The sequence below is a fragment of the Amblyomma mixtum genome, chromosome 1 (assembly GCF_055824585.1).
Source record: "Amblyomma mixtum isolate Tamu chromosome 1, ASM5582458v1, whole genome shotgun sequence".
Taxonomy (NCBI): Eukaryota; Metazoa; Arthropoda; class Arachnida; order Ixodida; family Ixodidae; genus Amblyomma; species Amblyomma mixtum.
Window position 1 is genome coordinate 287,441,148 of NC_143012.1, and position 24,942 is coordinate 287,466,089.

A 24,942-nucleotide genomic window follows, 5' to 3' on the forward strand; every position below is an offset into this window, starting at 1 on the left:
TAGAAATTGACAGGAGAACATAAAGGAGAGGACGAAGTACACACAACGAAGCGCAACTAGCAACCATCTGCTGCACTCCGTCGATGGTGGCGGTAACGTGGAACACGTGCAGCAAGTGGAAAAAGAGAAAACATAAGAAAATGTGAGGTAAAAACGTCCGCTAAAGTCCTATCAGTAAATGGGGATTAGTGGCGACGTTATTCTTTGTGAGTCTCTGCGTTTTCAGTTTCTGGGTATGACTGTTTGCTTGATTAACCTGGGAGCGCTTGCATATGCCTGAAGCTGGCTTTTTTATCTGTAGTTACATTAATTTCTCTTAGATGACCCCTTTTCGTCCCATACTAGCCTTGAGACAGACTTCACGCGCCCCGTCTATGCTTTTTGTACATCAAGCCACCAATTATCCCAGCGACAGAGAAATTTGAATTCTTTCAAGAAAACAGCGTGCAAATATATTTTTAAATTAACCAAATAAATTATGTGACAGTTTGAAAGAGGGAGGAGTTTCATGAGAAGGAAACTTGCCGTTGACCTAATTGTAAGCGAGTGTCTTGGTCTCTCGAGAAAACCTTACGGCTGAAAAAAATTATGAGTATTATTCATTATTGTTATTATTTACTACGGATATTGTTTTTGGGAAACTGACCTGATTTCGTCGAGGTCAGACGGCTGCTGCCATGTGTAAGGCATATTTTTCGTCTGTAATTTCGTTACATTGGCTTCACCGCAACAAGAAGCAAAGCGCGGCAAAGCCGACTCAACAACCCGTAGGAAGCGGGAGGCACGCTAAGATTTCCTTTTCCTTCAAAGATCAGGCAGTGCACACAAAAGCCGCGTCGCGGCCGCGCGCCTTATTCCGAGATGGAGAGGAGACGCAGCGTTCGTTCGCACGGCCTAGGACCTGGTGTGTGGTCCCGGGAAACCAGCTGGCTCTTGAGATTAATCCCGTTTAGATTGGGTCGCCCAGGCACGTGATTCCCAGAGGCACGGATAGAACTAAACAAAAAACGCTATATGCTCCTCCACCGAGACGCCTGTGTACGGACCGCGGGTGGAAGAGGTCTCGGAGATAATCTGCGCGCTTCACCGTTGATTCCCGTCGTGAGAACGATCAAACTCCCGGCATCTAGCTCGTTCGTCTCGCACGGGGCGCAAAACAAGAGCTCGGCACTGCGACTCCGTACGAGAGCCCCGAAGAGCGTTGAAGAGTGGCGTATCTGGGCTATACTTGTTCTTGTTGGCTCCTTCACCTTCAAGATAGTTTAGGAGAAGGCGCCGAGAGCGGGACCTGGTTAACGAGATCTCTGCACTCCCCGATGACACGCACGAACTGTCGGGAGAGTGCAGAACATACAGCATGAACTGAGGTGTCGAGGCGCAGAGCACACTGTCACAAGAACCACGCATTTCAAGTCGCTTGGTCACCGAATGACACGGAAAGAATGAAAGTGCGCTCTATAGAGATCCTTACTTCGATTGGTGGCGTATGCTCCTGCTGCCGATATCTTGAGCTGCACTTACCGCGCTGTTGGTTCCAAACCCCTTGTCTGCAGCGCATCTCTGAAGGGGCTTTCCACAGGCCACCCGGCTGATGAAAGGCAAAAAGAGTACGGTTGCGCACGTTCACCGGAATCCGAGATGTGCGTGTGCTGAGAGGTTCGAGTAATATACTCAGCGCATCCGCCCTTTCCTGAAACGAACCCGCTCTCTATTTGCAGCACTCCAAGGAAAGGGATAGACTAGCAATTGCAGGGTAGAACAGCGTATGTCTTATAAATGTAGAGGCAAGGTGTTAAGACACGATAACAAAATATATGTGTTGTTGGGTATCAGACACAAAATTGCCCCGTCCTTTCGATGCGCTTGTTCAGTCATCGTCTTCTGTCGTTTGCGATTCCATCCAGTGTTAATCGCCGTCGCTGGCGTGAGTGATGCAGTTCATTGCAACATATGCAGGTGTCCCGACTAACGTGAGCCAAGGATATGTAAAAAAAAAAAAAATCTTGTTGGGGTTGCGTGAATGGAACTAAATCGGTATTGCATTTCTTGAGTATCAATTCATCCTAAGTGAATTATGAGCTAAAATTTATTAACCTAGTTTTAAACCATAGAACATGACAAAAAACATGTTAGAGAGATGCAAAGTGCAAATAGAGGCCCAAATGGCCTGATTTCTCTTACATAGCATTATTGCGCAACTGTTTTCCGAAGTGCTCGCGGAATGACACGGGCCCCCAACATTCAGGGCCCGGCAGGGCGCCCGAGTTCGCGCTGCTGCGACTGCTATCAGCTTGCGTGAGCGGCCAGAATCTTGTTCTCTACTGCGCAGTAGGCTTCGCGCGCGCCCTTCGGGGCGCAGAAAAAGCGTCCAGAATAAACGCATGCTTCCACAAAATGCGCCATTATTTCACAACTCTGTAAGTGCATTCCTCGTGTAGAAACTCCCTGTGGTATAAATGCTATTGTAATTTCGCTAATTTTTAAAGTGTCTGTTTCAAAGGTGCGAAATGAAACACCAAACGCGAATGCGGGAAGACAGGTGAGGAACGCTCTTGCAGCGGAGGGCTGATGCGAGCTGGTTTGTACATATTGACGAAAATGATGCAGCAGCGCTTAAGACCGGACGAAAAGAACGAGACAGCGCAAGTGTGTGTCTCGTTATCTTTGTCCCGTCTTAAGTGCTGTTACATACTCTCCGCTCTTGCAGCAATGACAGCTGCGTCGGGAAGATTTCTCCGGAGCTCATACAATACTCATCGTCGCTTCATAGCAGTAGCAGTAATATGCATGCATATGCATCAGCACAAAAATCAGGCCCTTCGACATCACGTGGTCATTTTCTTGTCAATTCAGAATAGAGACCGACCGTGTTCACTTGCCGGCATACATCTCATGCAGACCAGCGAGAAGGATATTTTCTTCCCCTGCTGGTCAGTCAGCTTGTGCGCGGTTTATTTCCTTCCAAGCTTAGAGAGTGCAACCGAAATCGGCATTGGTCCTATTTACTCGCAAACCAGTCAGCTTCTGTGGAACGTAATGATCATAGAGTGACAGTTTTAAAGAGCTCATTTTATGCTGTATTAAGATGCGAGTGCCACACAGGTATATGTAGCTCAGTTCGCGAATATGCCCGCTGCGAAAATATGGAGTGCACTTGCAATACCGGGACACGCGTAGACTGATCTTATTTGTGCGTGTGTGCGTGGGTGTGTTTGTTTAAGACGCGGAATTGAGCGGTGTCGTTTTTTTATTGAACCATATCGACAGCCTACGGCAGAAAAGTATGTAGGCCCATCGTATTGCAATTCGGTTGCCAGTGTACCGTCTGAAGGGCATTTTGCCCCGATCTCGGCCTTCGCTTGGCATTGTGCTTGTGTCCATAGGGTGAGGCGCTTGAAAAATACTTCGCTTCATGTACATCACGGCAAAGACTTCTCTTGCTCGACGCAGAAAGCGGAAGCCACTGAACCTCCGACAGTAAACTGTCTGGTTTGGTTTGGTTTGGTTTGGTTTTAGGGGGTTTAACGTCCCAGAGCAACTCAGGCTATGAGGGACACCGTAGTGAAGGGCGCCAGAAATTTCGACCACTTGGGGTTCTTTAAAGTGCACTGACACCGCACAGTACACGGGCCTCTAGAATTTCGCCTTCATCAAAATTCGACCACCGCGGCCGGAATCGAACCCGCGTCTTTCGCGTCAGCAGCTGAGCGCCATAACCACTGAGCCACTGCGGCGGCTATCTAGAATTTTGATACCTGGCTTGTTTAATATAGGCAGACATTAAAAAGTTGAGTTCGTTTCATCATCATCATCATCATCATCGTGATAAGCCTAGCTACGCGCACTGCAGGACAAATGCATCTCCCACATCTCTCCAATTAACCCTGTCCTGTGCAAGCTGCGGCCACTCTATCCCCACAAACTTCTTAATCTCCCCCACCTAACTTCCTGCCACCCCCTGCTACGCTTGCCTTCTCTTGGAATCCACTCCGTTACCCTTAAGGACCATCGTTTATCTTTCCTTCGCATTACACGCCCTGCCCAAGCCCATTTCTTCCTCTTGATTTCGACTATGATATCATTAACACTTGTTTGATCACTGACCAACTCTGCCCTCTTCCCCTTAAATATTGTTGACTTCATATTCCTTCTTGTCCAGCTAATCTGTAGTGTACATTAGTTATCCAGCATGCTCTGTCGTTTTCATAGTGTTTTGTCTTGTACAAAGGTGCCCGGGCTGCTTCAAGTGAAATGTGTTTCACTTTTTTGCCCGGGCCTACCTACATCTTCCTGATGTAAATAATGACTTGAATGCCTACGATGCCAAGGGCTGGAATCATCTGTACTTAAAATAAACGCGGTCATTTGGTTGCGCACACCAGAATAACGACGAATTAGATAATTACAAGTACCCCCCCCCCCCCCCCCCCCCCCGCTTTCTTCTAAGTCCGCTTGCTTTCTCATATATAAGCGCGCCGGCTACTCCCGGATACTTTCTTAATGCGTCCTCGGCGTAGGCTGATAAGCGGTGACGTGCCCGTTCCGCATAAGAAACAGCAAAAGGATAAGCCAGAGCCGTCTTGATCGCGGCTCGAGCGGAGCTTATAAGAGTGGGCTGTTTTCAGCCGAACGGCCGCCTTGCGTCACGAGCCGATCCGCGTCAGCTGCGCGCGACGCCAGAGCTGGGAGAAACCGCAGCCGGCGTGCGCCCAAGACCAGCTCGCATGCGGCGCCTATTCGCTTCCCACTCAGAATCTTTGACTGTCGGCCTGACGAGGCAGACTGCGGGTGCATTTCACCTGTAATATCCGAACACCCTTCCTTCTTCCTCGGTGTCCGTCGAGTCGCCTTTCTGTAGCTCTGCTCAGCTCTCCCCTTTATTGTAGAACTGTAAACAAATAAAATAAAATAAATGCGAGGGGACGCCCGCACCCAACCAGAGGTTATTGCAGGCGAACCAATTGAAAATAAAAGAAATGGGGCCAACGCCCAAGAGAAAATTTTAGAAAAACCAACTACAAGAGGAAAAAAAAGGCACAAATGATGGCCGGGCAAAAGTGATCTTTAGTGCAGGACGCCCCTGAAGGATTAGGCATTAAAGGGACACTGAGGAGAAATTGAAGTTGGCTTGTATCGACAGAATACCAGCTCCTGATTACAAAAACGCCACTCATACTGACAACAAAGCTCTTGTAACGTAGAAAAGAGCAAGAACCAAAATACAGGTATCGCCGCCACAGGCCAAACTCGCAAGTACAAGCGTGATGACGTCATAGGACAAAGCAGTGTTGCCAGAACCAATGGTTCTAGCGACTCTAGGACCCGAGAAGCCACAAATCCCTGAGGCGCAGCCAATGCATGCGCAAATCTGCATGCGCACGAAATGAAAATGAAACATGGATGGGTCCAGCGTGCATAGGCTCGCAGGCGGCCAGGAGGGAAGGTGCGGGTTGGTTGGCCTCAAGTAGAATGGCACATACCCACTACGGGGGAGTGGCCAATACACAGGCGGTGAACTGTTGGAATGATTAGGAGTTTTATAGGAAAAGGAGTATTAATAGGGTATAGGCTGACAGATTGGACGACGCAACGAAAGGGGTCCTGTTAGCTGGGAGATCGAAGATGGGACGACGGCTTTATGTGCAAATTTGAATGCATCATATGGAATGGTTCAATTTTGTATTGACTGAAAGAGAGACAGAAAAAAAAAATAAAATAATAATAATAAAATAAAAAAATAATAGAAATAATAATAATAATAAAAGTAATAAATGAACTTTTTGATAATGAGAAAAATGAAAACAAATAGAAAAATAAATAAATAAAATTAATATTAGCATGGGAGTCGCTGTGTTTCTAGAAGAAATTTTTGAACTGCACAGCGCGCACTCCTGTTGCTTCGTCCAAGCGAAGTAGCGCCAAAGGAAAGAACAACCTCAGTGGTCACAGGCAGACCCAGCTGGTGAAACGAAATTTCTAATAGGCGCCTCCTCAAAGAAGAGAATCGGCGGCAGAACAGCAGGTAGTGATCCACTGTCTCAGGCTCAGCACAAAATGGGCACAGTGGAGAAACCGCCAGACCAGATCTGTGAAGGTAGAAATTTAGCAGAGCAACTCGGCATCGCAAACGCGTGAGAGCGACCTCCAGTCTGCGTGAACTCCAGTCCTTGCTACCCCAAGGGTGCAGAAGGTGCTGATATTCGGGAGATGAAGTAAGCGCCGAGGCTGAAAATTCCTGAAATATTGTGTAACTGCGAAACCTCACCGCAGCTGTATATGCGCAGGTTGGCAGGACAGCAATTATTGGGCCACAGAGAGAGGCCCTTGCTAATGAATCTGCAACCTCATTTAACTGAATGCCCACATGACCCGGTACCCAAAGCAACCTCACCGAATTTAGATGGAGCGGGATCAGCTGCTTAAAGAGGCGTAATGCCCGAGACTCAGAGGGTGATGATAATGAAAAGCAAATAGATAGAGAGTCCGTCATAACCATGACTTGGGAAACGGCAGGATCTAATTTACGTAAGGCGGGGGCGTAAGGTGCGGGGATCTGTGGGAAGGAAGAAGAGACAAAAAAAGACAGCAAGGAGAAAAGAGAGAAAAAAAAAAGGAGATAATGGGCTTAAGAAAGCAGAAGGGGTACATAAAAAATCAAAAAGGGGAAATAGAAAAGTGAACCAAGATAAATGACAAAAAGGCAGGTAAAGAAGCAAAAAAAAAGAGCGAGCGAAATTAAAAAATAACCAAACAAGTAAAAAATGAAAAATATAACAGCTAGAAGAAAGAGAAGAGAAAAAGTAAAAAGCAAATTGAAAACAAACGACCTCCGCCGCGAAAACGACCTCCGCCGACGGCAGAAAAGTGCTAGCAATATTGCTTTCGCAATAAAATGAGGTTATGCGCAGTTTGAGGGTGGCGTGTGCAGGTGCTGCGGCACTTACGTCAGGCTTACGTCACACCCGTCCGCACCTGAGCGGTACTGCTTCCCGGTTTCGGCCGTAAGGGGACTGAAGAGGCTGGCTAAGCGAGATGGGAGCTAGTTGCAGCAAAAACCCTTTACGTGATCGATATCCTCCCAAGATTCGGCAATGGTAAACTTGCCCACGGAAAGACCCGTGACAAGCTCTTTCGCAGCTACTGTTTGAACCTGTGCTGCTATCTAGATAGTATGGTCAAATTCGTATTGTTTTCCCCTCTTCGCACTCTTCGCGCAGCCACAAGTCCGAAATGTAGCAAAAAAAAAAATGTTTCAGTCATGTTTTTCAATTCAAATTATCACATCCTAAACGTTTGAAGAAAATCGGCCACACTACGTCACAGGCGGCCTACGGAGGAGTCTTCTGCAAAAATGTTCTATAAGTTTTCGCATAGCTGGGCCATGAAAATATTTTTTGTAAGGTATCGCTCGAGCTGATTCTGTTCCATACTATCAGCAGACCCATCTAGTGGCCACCGACGGACTTCGCCGAAATTGCGGGATTGTGCAATTCTAGTTACCGGTAATCGCATGCGGTGGTCACCGTCGGACCCTTAAAAAATGTGCGATGAATTTGAACATCCCACTCATAAGGTATTTGTGATAATTTCTGAGTTGAGTTTCTGGTGAACTGCTGATTAAAATTTGCCACCAAGTTTCTGATTAAGACGTGATGTGTTTTTTTTTCTTATTTTGATTCTCATTAACTTGTGATGCTTCCGCCGCGGCGCCTCAGTTGCTTTGGCGTTCGGCTGCTCGATGCAGTTGCTTTGGGTTCAATTTCGTCCACGACGGACACATTTTGGTGGAGGTGAAACTCAAAAAACGCCCGTGGGCTGAGCGATGACAGCGCACACAGGATAACCCAAGGTGGTATACATCAAACTGGAGCCCTCGATTAAGGCGTCTCTTATAGCCCAAGTATCGATTCCAGACGTTAAACCCCACAATTCACAATTTGTGCTGTATAGATATTATGTTTATGATGCGCTTCCGCATGTTTTATAATAAATTCAACCTAATGTTTTAGTTTTAAAAAATGAACTGTCTTGAATGCCATTTGTTTTCTAACGTCGCTAGCGAGGCACGTGCCCATGATTTCGTCATTCAGTGCCGTGCGCCTTTAATCTGTTTGTGTTATTGTTTCTGTTTGCGGTATATATTCGTGTTTTAAGATAAAAACACCAGTTGTCAGTCAGCGCTTGTGTTGTGTTTTTTTTCGTCCTGTCTTCGCGCTGTTACCAACTTGATCGTGAACCAACAAGCCCAACTCGCCACACTTGTGAATTTCTTAAGCAAGCAAGGACAAAAAGTTACAAGTGTCGCCATCACCACCGAATTTCGCTAGTAAACTGCCTGCGTTGACAAAGTTTTTAAACTGCTGATCCCGGAGGCTAGCTGCACAGCCATTCGCTTCAAAACGGCACTCACTGAGTCCTCTTCGGTGTAGACGTGACGAATTTGAACCGAGTGGCGGGAAAACTTTTAAATGCAACATTTCAGTAATAAACGCTGCATGTCGTCTCGCTTCCTCCTATATCGTTTCGCGCCGCTCCGCTGTGCTTAAAAAAGAAGCACTCGGTACATAAACTGCACATACCACCCCGCATCTCTCTCTTTCGGGCTTTCGTTTTTTTGTCGAATGGGCTAAGCTAGCAAAATTACTTCGCCGTACTGCAGATTCTCGGATATCAACACCTGTTGCGGTCTGGAGCAAGGTATACAGGAGCGCCCGAGACAGCTCTGAACATCGAGTAAGCAAAAAAAAAAAAGATATCGATAAAAACAGTGTATACGCGCCGCAAATCGCAGGACAAGCAAACAAGCTTCAGCTGAGAGGTGCAAAATCCACTCCGCTATGCAAGCTTGCGTGCTGCGCAGTATAGAGCACCGCGCTAACAGCGAAGAGATCAATTTATCCCCCCGGCGCTCCCCGACGGGGCGCAAAAAGATTGATGGCACCTGAACAAAGCGGGGAGAAGGTGTGCGCCACGGGATCCTGAGCAATGCGTGCGCTGCTCGCTTCGACAGGGTGCAGACGTTGCTTATCCGCGCCGCAACAAATACCTCTGGGGGAGGCTCGAAAATAATCACGCGTTCATGCCACTCGGGCTGCGATTTTGCATATAACTCAATACACTTGTGGCAGAGCTTGAAAATGAAGAAAAAATTACGCGAGTTCACGAAGTCTAGGAGTGTTTTATGGGTGGATAATGAGCGCACACAAGTGCATGCGGTCTCGCAGCTGCTTGAACAAAGTCAACGGAAATATGAACCAAACTGGCCTGCCAAAAAGGTTTAACTCAGAACAAACGCGTACTTGGCATCATCATCATCAATTTGACTGCGCTCACTGCAGGACAAAGGCCTCTCCTGTATCCCTCAAATTAACCAGGTCCTGTACCAGCTGTGGCAACCTTTTCTTTGCAAACTTTCTAATTTCATCTACACACCTAACTTTCTGCCGCTCTCTGCTTCGCTGGGCTTCTCTTGGAATTCACTCGTTTACGCTTAACGGCCATCAGTCATATTGCCTTGTCATCAGATGCCCTGCCCATGCCCATTTCTTCTTCCTGGTTTCGACAAAGATTTCTTTAAGTTCTATTTGTTCCCTCACCCACTCTACTCGCTTCTTGTGTCTTAGCGTTAAACCTGCCATTTTCCTTTCCATAGCTCGCAGTGTGTTTCTGGCATCGCTTTACGCAGACTTCGGGTACGCGCTCGTCATGGTGAGAAGTCGGCGCTCATCACATGCGGCAACGTCTGACACCATTTAGCACGCCCCATATTGGAATCTGGGTGGAGTTAAAATCAGGAGCTTGTAGATCCTACTGAATGGGATCCCGTTTCATTTTTTATGCGAAGCATATTGCTAGAGCTACCACTCACGCCGTCGCCGTGGGACCCCCACGTGACACCGTGACGTCACACCACGTGACATCGGATGAGAGAGCCGGCCTCCACCTCGCGCCGTCGCCGTGGGACCCCTAGCCGTCACGCCACGTGACACCGTGACGTCACACCACGTGACATCGGATGAGAGAGCCGGCCTCCACCTCGCGCCGTCGCCGTGGGACCCCTAGCCGTCACACCCGCGCATTCCCGCGCATTTCGAACGCGCGTTCACACTCGGTGTAGGTGAAACGCTCGCTCCACCGGGCAGGCAGACGCGGCTTCCGTGGCAATCCAGGCGCTCACCCAACGCGCGTCTCGGGGTTAGTCGGCGTTCTGCTGTAGCCATGCCGTTGTCTTCCCCCACGACGAAGGCTTCTAGTGGTTGTATTAAAATGACCAAGTATTCAACCAAGGAAAGCCATGTATTACCAAGCCTAGCCACTAATATGCTTCGCATTCCCCAGGCTTAGCCAAGCTGAGCCTCAGCAATTTTTTATTGCGAAAGCAATACTACTTGCACTTTCACGCCTTTGCCGTGCCGCGGCGGTGACCACCATTGTGCCGCGGCAGTGACCACCGTTGACCTTCATTTGACCTTGATTGCATTAGATTGGATTGGATTAGATTAGATTGAATTGGACTGGATTGGATTGGACTGGATTAGATTGGATTGGATTAGATTACATTAGATTGGATAGGAGTGGATTGGAATGGAATGGATTGAATTGGATTAGAATGGATTGGATGGGATTGGATTGGATTGTATAACCGATGCATCACCACAAGTCTAACCACCAGCTACACTACCAGCTGAACCATGGCGTAGGTACGGATATTGCTTTCGCAATTACCGGGCTTGACCAAGCTAAGCCACAGCGAATTTTTTTTTTCACAGCGACAGTCAACATCTGGTCACTTGACCGCCACGTGAATGATCACCTGAGTCCACGTGCCATCACGTGACCAGAGCAAGGCACCGGACCATGCGCCCGTTTTGATCGTTGTTGTAGCCCAGTGGGTATAATATCCACGAGACGGTGTGCTTTGGAACCGGTTCGCTTCTCTATACGGTTCGCCGGCGACGTCACTCGGCCCTCTTTCTGCGCGTCGTCTCTCAGCGTACTTCACTGTGGCTTTGCAAGAATGAAATGAGCGTTTCCGAAGCTTTTTTTTTTACAAAGTTGCAAAAAAGACTACTAAATCTGAGCACTAAGTAAAGAGTACCCAGATTAGGTAACAAATATAAGCATTAAAACCAGTTATAAAGTTTCAGAATAGGCAAGCCCCTGGCGACTCCATCGAGGGATAAAGTTACGAAGCTCAAGATCGATGAGAATTTTTGTAAATGTTATGTTTGAAGTGCTTTCGGTTGGCAGTCACGCACCATACTTTCTCTCTCTCTGGGCGCGTGCAGCTACGGGGCCTGGAAGACACGTACCTGCTGCGCAAGGCGGACCAACCGGAGCGCTCCAGGCGATCGGCGCGGACCTTCACGCGACAGCTGACGCAGGACTCGAGGGTTCGTGGACATCTCTCTGTTATTCACACTTTTGGAAAATGGTGCTATATGGGGGGCTTACGTCCCGAAGCTGCACGCGGACTGTGAGGGACGCCGTTGATGAAATGTCCGAACTGACCTCGGCTGCTTTGGGTTCTTTTGTTTTTTGTTCCGCCTGCACCTAAATGCAGCCGCCGTGAGTTCCATGTTATCCCACGATTGGGTTCAACAGCAGAGCGCCATAGCCACTGCGGCGGACACTGCTTGAACTTGGGGCAATGCATTATCTGCGCAGCAATTTCATTCAGAACATTCAAAGAAACACCTAATTACCTTGTGTATTGGCAATGAGATAGCATTAGAAACTGCTGGCGGCCTTTACCGAATGTGACGTCACTTCCGCTCTGGTGACGTCCAGCCCCTGGGAATTATCGGGTCTGATGGCGTCACTCGCAGCCAATGGACAAATTTTATGAGCGACGACAAATTTCTTTTCCCAATGTGCCTTTTAGTGCTATCGAATTAATAATACTTCGATAACTGGTCACGTGATCGCGGATCGAACGACCAGTCACGGCTTTCGCTGTAAAAGTGGTAGGCTCACGCCGTCGGCTTCAGCGTCAGGGAGTGTGCGCATGCGCAGGTGCTGTGGGCCGAGCAGCAGCTGGTGCGGCCGCGTGAAAAGCGGGCTCTGGAGGAGGAGGAGGAGGACTGGGAGGCGCTGCGCTTCAACGACCCGCTCTGGAACCGCCAGTGGTACATCGTGAGTGGGCGCTCTCCTCTTTCGCGCGCGGGGGGCACACTCTCCTCCTCTTCTCCTTTCTCTCTCGCAGCACGACACGCGCTCGTCGCCGGACCTGCCCGAGCTGGACCACCGGGTGACCAAGGTGTGGGACATGGGATTCACCGGAAGGGGCGTCGTGGTCACCATCATGGACGACGGTCAGTCTCCCTCGTCACTTTATGCGCACTTTACCACACCGCAACACTGAATGGAATCATTTTCCGTCACCCACCTCCAGTCAGCGCCGTCTAACAAAATTTCACGGGCTCTTAAGTGCCTAGGACGACGCTCAGAATCTTTTGTGCGTCATGTATCCTCTGCTTAGACAGTATGCGTTTTCCTTTGTTCTAGTTCTTGCGTGTTATACTTTCTCCGTCGTTGTGTGCTTTATCTGCCCTCTTGTATCCCATATTTTGTACGCTTTGTTAGTTATTTCAGTTGTATTCTAAAGGGTACGTGTCCACCGCACCCCACCCCCCTTTCGCCCCCGCCGCCTTCGAATGTAGTCGATCCCAGATAAATTAAACCCGGATACAAGGAATTATTATTTATTCTGAACAGTCAAAAAATCCCCTTTATAACTACATTCAAATGTATAGCACTACTGTTCGCGTTTATCGAACTCCTGTTCAGCGGGTACTTCGATACATCGAAAGGCTTTTCACTTGCTCTCCTGCGATCACTTTTCACACGTGGAGCCGGGTAGGCTTCGCGGCCTTAAGCAGCGGCTGTAAAACAGCGTGGCGCAAGTGCGTGTTTGGCTGAGAGTAGCCTTCCGTCTGCCGCACCCATTTTCCACGCGACACTGCGGTCATGCGAAAAAGGCGGCGTTCGTTGCACCGGTTGTCATGCCATACAAGCAACCTATTTGCTCAAAGACGGCTCTCGCGCTGATAATGTTACCGGTAATTGGCGCGGGTTACCAAAACGGGGTATATTGGGACCTTTGCTATTTTGTCTTTGTGTTAGTAACCTCGTTAACTTTATCAACGAAGTGAAGTTTGTCATCCATCCCGATGATACCACTAGGCTTCTTACCGGATCAAATCCAGCTGACGTAGTTAGAAATGTTAACCATACACTCAAAATATTATCATTTTGTAGTTTCGTGAATTCACTGAAAAATATGAGCAATATCAAAGCCGTCTTCTGTAGACCTTAAAAACTTTAATTTGACGAACTATCCGCTTTAATTAGTAGTAGTCGTAGTATGTGGTTATTTATTAAACAGAACAATAAGGAAGGAAAAGATTTTTGCCGGCCACGGCGTCTGCTATCGGATACTGAAGCACCTAGCTGCAGCCAGCGGAAATAACCGGACAGCGTGTAGACAGAGCCGTGAAATTAAAAAGAGGAGCGATAGGGAGAAGGCGCTCGTCTACCGAGCAGGTTTCGAACCCGACCGCGGCGGCCGCGTTCCGATGGACGCAAGAGGCGCCCGTGTGCTGTGCGATGTCAGTGCACGTTAAAGATCCCCAGGTGGTCGAAATTATTCCGGAGACCTCCACTACGGCACCCCTTTCTCTCTTTCTTCTTTCATTCCTACCTTCCTCCCTTCCCTTACGGCGCGGTTCAGGTGTCCGCCGGTATATGTGAGACAAATACTGCGCTTATATCCTTTCCTCAAAAACTAATTTACCAATTTATTTATTTTATAGGGAGAATGGACAGGGTTATGGGCGTAGTAAATGGCACTAATATCAGAATCGGAACAGAATTTTTTATTAGTCAATCATATGATCAATATACATTGATATGCAGAAGGAGGTCCCATAGTCGATGACTGAAAAGGGACCTCCTGTTCATAATAACACTGGGTTAAGTAAACAATGCGCAACATTTTAAGAATGGAAGATGATACCGCATTAAGACACAATACATACATTTGTAGGCAAAGAACACAAGCTCCGAAAAAAAAAGAAGAAAAGAAAAAGAAAGAAACAAAGAGAAACTAATGGTCAACTGTCTGCTATCAGGAATTGTTTTAAGGTCTGTTTAAAATTAAATACTGAACGCGAGTTTTTAATATTCAGAGGTAAGGTGTTCCATAATGAAATCGATGAATACTGAACAGTCTGCCATAGTTAGTACGAACTTTTGGTAGAGGAAATTGTTGTTAGAAGCAAACTGAGTAGTGTTGGAATTGGTGAGTGTAGAAGATAAAAGCTCAACTGTTGGTAATTGGTTGTTGATGATTCTGAAGAACAATATACCTAAATGAAATTTTATTAGCTCTGAAACAGTTAGGATATTGTTCATATGGAGTAAAGATCTGGCATTAGTAATACACGGGCTGGATGTAATAATTCTTCTAGCTTTGTTCTGGATTACCTGAGTTGATGCAAGGTGAGAGCTGTATTTCGCCAACATGTTAAACCATAAGTGATGTGACTATGTATAAATGAGTGATATAATGCGATCAATGTGTTAAAGATAAAGTAGGATCGTGCTTTGATAAGAATTCGTATCCCAAGTGCCCAATTTTTTATTAACGTAAGTAATATGGTCATGATACTTCAGATGGTTGTCGAGGTGTACGCCAAGAAATGTAGCACTGTTAGAGGGAAATATAGTTTGGTTAGCGATATTAATAGACGGAATAGAGGCTAACTTTCTTTGATGGGAGCTGAATACCATAAATTTTGTTTTAGAGGTGTTAATAGGAAGCATATTATCGTTACACCACCGAACGATATTTTGTAGGTCAATGTTTAGTTTATAAATGAGACGAGAGATATAGTTATTGGAGCTAAATGTAGTAGTATCGTCTGCATATAAAATACATTTTGAGGATGACAGATAATCGGGTAAGTCATTGATATATATAAGAATCAATAAAGTAGCGGTACATGGGTCGTTTAAAGAAGTGTTTTCCGGCGGGCTAGTTGGTGCCAATCGCTCATCTTCAAAACTGCGCCAAAGAAACGAGGAAACAGTGAAGAGGACACACACACACGCATAGCGCGGACCCTGCACACCCACTGCAGGGTCTCTCCAATGTCTCTCTCTGGCATGTTAGGGCTGTACCTTAGCCCTAACATGCCAGCCTCGCCAACGCGCGCCCTTTTCGTCCACGCCCCGTAGTGGCTTCAGCGCCTATAAAACTGGTCTTGGCGGAATGACGTCATAGTATTCAGAATACGAAGGTCCCTTTTCTAGATGCTGAAGCCGATACCCATTTTGGTTGGTTTCACCACACAGCTAACAAGCACGCAGGTGACAACACTTCACCGCATGACAGGAATGTCTTGTGAAGAATGCGTACGCCAGGCCGAAGGCTTTGATGATGACCGCCTTCTGGTCGACGGAAATTGCTTTGCGCGTTTTTTTCCCGCAGCTTGGCCCTACGAAAACGGCGGGACGTCAACGCCGTTAAGCACAGCAATCGCACTGCCAAACAGTTTTAGCGACGCAACCTCGCTGCGAAAACAAACAAAACTGTGCATGAAACCAGAGACTAGAGCACGCTCGTACTTGGCCGTGCGCAACGAGGAGGCTGGAAAACGGGGGAACTCCAAAGACGCTGGTAATTCTATGGAGGCTCAGCATGGAGCAATGGACAGTGCGCACAGCGCACCGTGACGACGTCCAGCGGTACGCTCACTCAATTTTCGACAAAGAAGGGAGTGTTAGCGCCAAACAGCGCATTGAAGCTAACGATTTGTCCAGACAAACGCTCCGTGCAGGACCAGCTTGATGCGGGGTAAGCTTCCCGCGTGTCTTGTCCGGTGCCCGACGGAGGTGGTTATGCGCAGTGATTGCCACATCTAATCGGTGCGTAAGTGTTGCGCATCGACCTGCTCAGCGCGAAACGGCCAGTAGGGTTCATTGGAGGTTCGTTGTATACTGTTGTAGGAAAATTTTGCGTCGTAAAAACGAGATATAAACACGTGGCTTCAATGGGAGTTACCAAGTGGAATGTCTATTCCTTCGTTATATTCATTATTTAATTATAAACTGTTCTATTATTACGAGGTTTCTGTGTAATAATAATAATGATTGATTCATAGCTTTATACAAGTACAGCTAATTGTTAGGAATACGCTGCCAATTTAAAGCTCGAAAGACGTATTCGTACTATCCAAATAAAGAAAGAAAGGAAGGAAGACAGAGAAATAATAAGAAATAAAGAAGAAAAGATTTAATATCTATATTCCTTTTCCAGTTTTTTTTCTTTTGATGTGACTGTTTTGTATTTTTGCAGCATGTAATTCAATTAACCAGCATAGTTGTTTACAGTTTATATATTTTTGTTGTGTCCCCTTATTGCTTTTGTGTGTGTGCGCCCCCGCATCCTCCTCCTAACGACCACTCGCATCCTCCTCCTAACGACCACTTGCCCCTCGTCGCACGCTGTCGCCAGATGCCCCCCCATGGTGCGCCCCCGCATCCTCCTCCTGTTTTGGGAAGCCACTCCCTCCCGTGGACGCTTCTCCGCTCCCTCCTTTCTTCGGGCGGCCAGTTCGGCTCCTGCCTCGGTCGACGCTGGTCGCACCCTCATCGGCTTTAAATAAACGAAGTCTTAAAGTACCGTGTGCGTCTTTCGCTGCATTCAACACAGCGACCGGACACGACAGTGGCGACGAGGATGGGATTCGACCCGCGCTACGCAACGCTATTGACAAGCCATGGCTACGCGAGGGTTTCCCAATCAGATACCAGAGTTCAACGGCTCATCGTGGTCATCGTGGGTTGGACGCCTTCAGTTCTACTTTGAAGCTAACAACATCACAGACCCAGCCTTGAAGAGGGCCAACCTGCTGACGCTGTGCGGGGAGCAGACCTACGATACTGTCTGCGCCCTTATTCAGCCAAGCACACCAGCGGCAGTGTCTTACGACGACATCGTAAAAGCGCTGCAAAAGCACTACGACCCAAGGCCATCCGAGGTCTACAGCCGGGCTCGCTTCCAACGACGAGATCAACTGGAAGGAGAAACTGTGAGCGCCTACGTAGCCGCGCTCAAGAAGCTCGGTGCCGACTGCAATTTTGGAACGCTGTCGACAACAGCTACCGGGCAGGAGGGAGACGCAGCTTCTTCTGCTAACACCACCATGCTTCCCTTGGACGTGATGTTACGCGACAGATTTGTGTGCGGACTGAGTGACGAGTCACTGCAGCAGCGCCTGTTCGCTGAGAAGGACCTCACATTCAGCAAAGCTTACGACATCGCCGTTCGAGCGGAGAGCGCCGGTCACCAGCAGAGAGGGATTCGCCGGAACACCGAGCCGGTACACCAGACAAGCAACCAGGTGCGCAAGCCTTCTGTTGTTGTAAAATCGGTCAAAAAGGCACAACGCTGCTGGCGGTGTGACGACCAACACAACCCCCAGGGATGTCGATTCCAGTCAGCCACGTGTAATTTTTGCCACAAGCGAGGGCATATCGAAAGAGCATGCATTACGAAACGGAGACTTGCCAAGATAAAGTCACCTTCCCAGCCTAATCACAGCGTCAACGCCTCAGAGAATACGCCGCTATCTGATCTCCATGGAACAACATCAGCAACACCATCTGTGTTGTACGACCTGAACACCATGAATCTCGGCACGCGACCGAAGATTTTTACAGAAGTAAGCGTACATCACCAGCTGATTAAGTTCGAGGTGGACTCCGGCGCAGCCTGTACTCTGATCAGTGAGGACACGTTCCGAACTTCATGGCCATCTAACGCACCCGCCCTGCAACAAGACGACACGCACCTGCGAACGTGGTCAGGACAGAATCTGCCACTATTGGGCTCTGCCAACGTGCAGGTTAACTACAACGGCCAGACCCATACGCTACCTCTGCTTGTTGTGAAGGGCACAGGATCAAGCCTTCTAGGGAGAAACTGGTTTTCTCCACTAGGCGTGATGATATGCGGCATACACCAGACGCCGAGCCAGAACATGGTTGAGCAACTGCAAGAGAAATACGAAAGAGTATTCTCGGAAGAGATTCCAGGAAACGAAGGGCCCCCGGTCACACTGGAGTTGTTGGACAACGCGCAACCCAAATTTCTGAAGGCCAGGCCGGTGCCGTTTGCTCTCCGAGATTCAGTTGAAAAAGAGTTGGACAAACTGGAGCAGCAAGGTGTCATCGAGCCGACGCAGCATTCAGAATGGGCCACACCACTTGTCGTAGTTCGCAAGAAGAACGGAACCATACGCCTCTGCGGAGACTACCGGAGCACCGTCAATCTTGCGACTAAAGCGTCCTCTTACCCGCTACCGACACCTGAAGAAGTATTCAGTGTACTGCGTGGCGCAAGAGTCTTCAGCACATTGGACCTCACCCAGGCGTATCAGCAGCTGAAGGTGAGCGAGTCAACTGCTGAATTATTGGCAATTAACACACTGAAGGGCTTGTACAAAGTCAAGCGACTGCCTTTTGGCGTAGCTGCAGCCCCGGCCATATTTCAAAAATTCATGGAGACAGTGCTTCAGGGCATCCCAGGAGTTTGTGTCTACCTTGACGATGTCATCATCAGTGGCACTTCCACTGAAGAGCATGCAGTGCGCCTAGAGCTCGTTCTCGAAAGGCTAGCAAACGCTAATTTGTGCATAAGCAAATCGAAGTGCTGTTTTGCGGTGCCAGAGGTGCAATTTCTGGGACACCGAATTGATGCGGAAGGCATTCACCCTACCGAGGACAAAGTGCGAGCGATCACAGAAGCACGAGCTCCAACAAACAAGCAGGAGCTACAGGCTTTTCTCGGACTCTTGACGTTCTACGACCGGTTCTTGGAACAAAGAGCTACCGTGGCCAACGACTTATACCAACTCCTTCGGAAAGATGTGACATGGACATGGTCGCCACGCCATCAGCAGTCATTCGATGCCCTGAAAGACCTGATTCGAAGATGTACAGTCCTCCGCCACTACGACGAAAGGAAGCCTCTGCTTTTGGCTTGCGACGCATCACCGAACGGAGTCGGCGCGGTTCTATCGCAAACTGACGAGCAAGGAAGGGAAGCTCCCATCGCCTTCGCCTCACGTACGTTGTCGCAAGCAGAACGCAACTACGCGCAACTTGACAAAGAAGGGCTAGCCATCGTCTACGCGGCGACACATTTTCACCAGTACATTGCCGGCCGGAAGGTGACCTTTATAACCGATCACCGACCGCTATTGGGCATTCTGGGACCACAAAGGCCTATGCCACCAACTTTGTCTCCGCGAATGACACGTTGGTGCATCAAACTCTCAGCGTACGACTACGCTCTGGTCTACCGCAATGGGAGTAAACATCAAAACGCCGATGCGCTAAGCCGTCTGCCACTAGACGCAACTGTTGACGAACCATTTCCACCAGGAGACGTTCTGATGTTCGAAGCACTGCCAGAACCTCCGCTTACAGCAGGCACAGTTGCAGCATCTACGCAGAAGTGCGCAGCTCTCCGGCTAGTTTACACAGCTGTTCAACAAGGCAACGTGCATAAACTCAAAGGGGACAACTTCGACGCTTACCGCAGGCGAGCTACAGAGTTGAGCACCCATCGCGGCTGCATCATATTTGGGTCCCGAGTTGTGATGCCGAGAGAACTACGCGCACAAGCTATGTCTCTCATCCACGCCGGACATCGGGGCATCGTTGCAATGAAAAAGTGTGCCAGAAGCTACATGTGGTGGCCTGGCATTGACAACGACATCGAAACAGTGGTGCGAGAATGCAAGCCTTGCCAGAGCAGCCGGAGCGCCCCGCCGAAAGCTCCTGTCCCAGAATGGGAAAAGCCAGACACACCATGGCACACATTGCACATTGATTTTGCAGGACCAATTGAGGGCTGCACTTTCCTTGTGGTCGTAGATGCCTACAGAAAGTGGCTTGAGATAAGGCAAATGGGACAGACGACTTCGGCAGCAGTCATTGACAACCTCCGATCACTATTTGCAACGTTCGGCCTGCCGCGCAAGGTAGTGTCGGACAACGGAACACCGTTTGTGTCTGCGGAGATCCTCAAGTTTTATCGCGACAACGGGATCTCATCAGTTACATCGGCCCCCTACCACCCAGCGACAAACGGACAAGCCGAGCGCTACGTAGCCGAGCTAAAACGCGCCCTTGAAAGAGATCAGACAGGCTCGCTGCAGCGCCGCCTTGCGCGCTTTCTCTTCAAGCAGCACACGACGGTTCCGAGCACAACAGGCGAGACCCCCTCGAAAATGATGTTCGAGCGTGAAATGCGAACCCAGCTCACAGCCATCCTCCCCGAGCCAAAGGCAGAGACGTTCCGGGAAGAAAAAGCAATTCCGCGCTGCGGCACGCTTAATGAGGGGCAGCGCGTCCTCGCCCGACAGTTTCTGAAAAAGCCACGCTGGGAGGAAGCTACAATTGTCAGACGCATAGGCCTGCGCTCTTGGCTCGTCAACATACATGGCACAGTAGCACGCCGACATCTCAACCAGCTGCGTAGATTTACGACGCCGTCTGAGAGCTGTCCGCCAGCGGAGAGAACACGTGCACCATGTTCCCACATAGCCTGGCACCTCTTCCCGGAAGAAGAGACTTCGCCCAGGACAGACCTAGGAGACACAGCGAACAACAGCCAGCCTACAAGTGTTTCTCCCCCGAGCGCACAAAGCCAGCGCGCCTCCACGCGTGAGCGCCGACCCCCTGCACGATACCAGGCAACTTTCTAAGGGGGAAGGAAGTGTTGTGTCCCCTTATTGCTTTTGTGTGTGTGCGCCCCCGCATCCTCCTCCTAACGACCACTCGCATCCTCCTCCTAACGACCACTTGCCCCTCGTCGCACGCTGTCGCCAGATGCCCCCCCATGGTGCGCCCCCGCATCCTCCTCCTGTTTTGGGAAGCCACTCCCTCCCGTGGACGCTTCTCCGCTCCCTCCTTTCTTCGGGCGGCCAGTTCGGCTCCTGCCTCGGTCGACGCTGGTCGCACCCTCATCGGCTTTAAATAAACGAAGTCTTAAAGTACCGTGTGCGTCTTTCGCTGCATTCAACACAGCGACCGGACACGACAATTTTCCACTCAGATTATAATCTAACAAGCATAAGGGCTATGCAGTACTTCATGCTTCCACTGAACCTAGATGTGTTAATTGATTTCTCTGAGCAGTATCCGTATTTATATTTTTATTCCACATTCATGTACCTGTATCGTAACAAAAAATTATTACTTTCTTAATCGCATGCTACCATGTAAGAAGGGGTCGTAGCATAATGCAGTCAAAATAATCCTGGGGCTCTTTGTATAACGCCCTGAGCATCCCTGACGTTGGAACGAAGATTTAATTTGATATTTGATTTGTATCTGCCTGTCGCCCTGTACTCATGGATCCGTAGCGAGATTGTCGATCTGGTTCAGTGATGCCTTGATCAACGAATTGGCTACTTGATACGCACCGTTTAGAACGCAGCACGAAACCAAGTCAAGCCCAGAGAGTGCTCCAAACTAGGCGATGATGCAAAGCTAATATCGGTCTGCCGTATTGCCAGCACAGTTCCGGGAAGAGGACAAGATCACGCGCGCTTCCCGTAATCTCTTAGTGTTTTGTCGGCAGAAATCGTAGCTGCCAGACAGCGCTGTATTAGAGCTACATTTCCAGAGAACGAAATAGGGAACGAGGCGATGTGCGGGCAGGTTGGCGGCTGGAGCCGAATTGACTGAAACAGCTATATTTACGGGTCGGACTTTCTGGTTTCTATTCAGAACAAAGTTTTCGGTTGTTCTTTTTTTCGGCGAATATTTTCTACAAAGGAGCTAGCTATTTGTTTTTTTTTTTCGGTCACACATAACGGGGTATTCGTGTGCGGTAAGAAATCACTTAGAGTATATTTTGATCATTTTGTCAGCACGAGCAGGCAGTAACATGAAGCCTAAATATATAGATCTCCACCCTAATCACTGCAGTATGGCGGGTGTCAGCACGAGCAGTTGATTTACCGCGCACAAAATGTTGTGCATATAGCTATGCTTTTAGGATAAGCAAATGATGTCGCCGTTAAAAAAGAAGCGGCAGTTAAATGATGGAACCGGCAGACAAAATCGCGAATTGAAGCTAATTTCTAAACACCGGATTCTCATGTTGTCGTTTGGTTATTGTGCTGGGTTTAGCGAGAGGGCTGGCCATTTTGGAGTGTGTGCGCAAACTGCAGCGATAAAACTGTAGCTCTCCCGTTGACGAAGACAGAGCATGACACTTGTTCGTACCGTTTATGCATAACGCTTTTGCACGCAGTGCAGAAACTTAACAAAGGAACGGCCCTGTGGTGAACGGCATATATCGCTAGCAGAAGACGTCTGACGGAGGGGTGCAGCCTCCGTGTCTCCAGAGACGTGTAAGGTAGTCATTCAGTACCTAATGACGCACAACTGCGTTTTTTATTCCACCGATAACATCGCCTCATCGCATACCTGGCTTCCGTACTTTGTAAATTTTCTGTTTTGGCTGAGTGTAAGGGGTACTAACAGACAGCAAGCTGTGGTGCGCCTGTTAAGGCTACTGATGTTTTCTGCCTTAAGCCAGAACTTACGACCCCTGTACTATATACTCTAATACAAAGACTAAACGAGCTATACAATCGTATTATGCAACGAGAAACTCGTCATGGGGATTTTAATAAAGGAAGAGCAGTTCGGCGGAGGCGGACCGGCGGCAATCAAGCACAAGCAGTAGCCGTTTTGCCGGTCGACGTGGGGCCCATAGGCGCTCTCTCTTCATGCACCAAACTGGCCTGGTTCAGCTGTCTTTGGGGCGGTGGCGCTGGCATGGACATGTTATTTGCAATATTTTCTGGCAGACCCCCGAGGTTTTCGTACTCGTCGCAATTCCGGGTTTTCGCAACCTGAGAGCTCGTAACCTAGCTATCTTTAGCACGCGCCAACGGGGAGCTCGAATGCGGCCTTACTGAGCAAGTGGTCAGAGTCTTGTCAAGCGGTCCCGTCGCAGCTGTCAGCCCCTTCCGCACGTTACGGCAGCGAAGGTCCGACTGAAAGGACACATCCCAACCAGCGGCATGGCTTCATCGTCGCGTTCACCGCACGCTACGGCCTTTTGTGGCCGCGCCGGACGAATCCGCGTGAGGCTGCGCTTTGTGCGTACGCGGAGCTACAGCCACTGCACGCGTGGCAGCGGCGGAGTTGTTTACATTGCCGACTGGACAGCGGCGTGTGTTTCGTAATGGCTCCACCCCGCGGAGCTGTCGCGGCCAGCCACCCTCGCTCCGGCGCCTTCGTCGGCAGCCCGAGTAATTGCCGCCGCTCTTGCCTTTCCCGCGCCCCAAGTTTCCGAACGGCGCGCCGCTCCCTACAACCAGAGGGCGAAAGACGTGCAGACGGAAATACCGAGGCGTTCTCCTCCAACTCTGCCCTCTTCGCCGGCATTCGTTTTCTACGCAGTGCTGACGGAAGAAATATAAATGCAAGCCGTGGTTCACACGTCTCACGCAAGGTGCGACAATGCAGAATTAGGCGATGGGAATCGCAAGATGCTTTTTTTATTTTTTTTTATTTATTTTCAGTACTGCAGGCCCCTTTACAGGGCCCTAGCATACACAACATTTACACTGAGGCAAGAGCTACATCACACAACACAAGGAAATTTCACAATGCGGCAAGAACACATGCCAAGATAAATCCGATAGAACAGTGGTTCATTTGCCTAACTGAGGACAAACGGTGTACAAGTTTACAGTATGCGACTGTCGTTTGCAAGCGGAAATTGCACCGACTTTTCGAAAACCTAATTAATGATACTGTTCAATACGGTGTGCCACTTTAGCGACATCGCAAATTACTTTAAGATTAAATATTTGATTTATAATTCTCGAAGGACCTATTTATATGATGACTCCCTACAGCGACATTTTTATAAATCTGGCGCTCAAGTTGTGTGAGACAAAGACTGGTTCTCACCCTCATCGGCTAGTTATTTGTCTCGTAAAAAAAGGAAGCTTTCCAATATGAGCGACAAGACGCAGCGGTCCTGGCCGGCCCAGCCAAATTACCCGAGCAGCGGAATCCATAAATATCAAACTAATCCTGGATTAGATTACCCTTCTGCCGTAAACCGCTTTCCATCTATTTTCCGTCCACTCTTTGCAACTCTCTTTCCGTCGAACCCAGAATCAACGCAGTGTGCCGCTCAGTTCGCCGCTGACAAACTCATACGCAGGGACACAGACCTTAGGCAGTAAGTCTCATACCAGACAATGAGCATAACTTGCAGAAAATGGCAAACACGGAAGGCGATGAGTTCATTACACGCAAAACAAAAAAAAAAGCAAATTCGACTCAGCACGCTCCCAGATTAATATGTGGTTCGAAGCCAGCAGATGATGAGTCTACCCTTTCCCATTCATTTTCAATCTTCTTAGCGAGCTCTCATCACTGAAGCATTGGCTGGCGACTGCGCAGCGCACTCTCTGATTAGAGTGCTCGCGCCGTAAAAATATCCGACTGGGGCACACAAGGGGCAGTTATGGCGCGTTGCTGAACCACGCTGGTGGGTGGGGGGGAGGGGCACAGGCTCTAGAAATGTGAAAGCCTGAAAAAAAACTGAAATTTTGGAAAAAAGTTTTTTTTTTCATTTTTTTCAGACGAGAAAAAATGGAAAGAAACATCGAAAATTTCACAATGCAATTTCAAGGTTTTATGATACTGCTTGCTTTTGTTTAGGTTTTTGTTTTTGCTTTGAAAACCATTACAGCGTGCATCGTTGAACGATTGGAGAGCAGCTGTCGTCATCGCCGGTGCCAGGTAGTGCTTTTAAAACGTTCGTGCGCCGCCGCGGTGGCTCAGCGGCTATGGTGCTCGGCTGCTGACCCAAAAGACACGGGTTCGATC

At 48.8% G+C, this 24,942-nt stretch overlaps 1 protein-coding gene across 1 annotated transcript in view; it reads left to right on the forward strand.

The window, feature by feature from the left end:
* Window positions 1-24,942, forward strand: part of LOC149371958 (neuroendocrine convertase 1-like) — a 45,746-nt gene that overhangs the window by 1,075 nt on the left and 19,729 nt on the right. Inside the window, exons 2-4 of the mRNA XM_089585525.1 lie at window positions 11,289-11,393; window positions 12,016-12,135; window positions 12,206-12,314. Coding sequence (XP_089441651.1) covers window positions 11,289-11,393; window positions 12,016-12,135; window positions 12,206-12,314 — 334 coding nt within the window. The remainder of the gene's footprint in view (window positions 1-11,288; window positions 11,394-12,015; window positions 12,136-12,205; window positions 12,315-24,942) is intronic.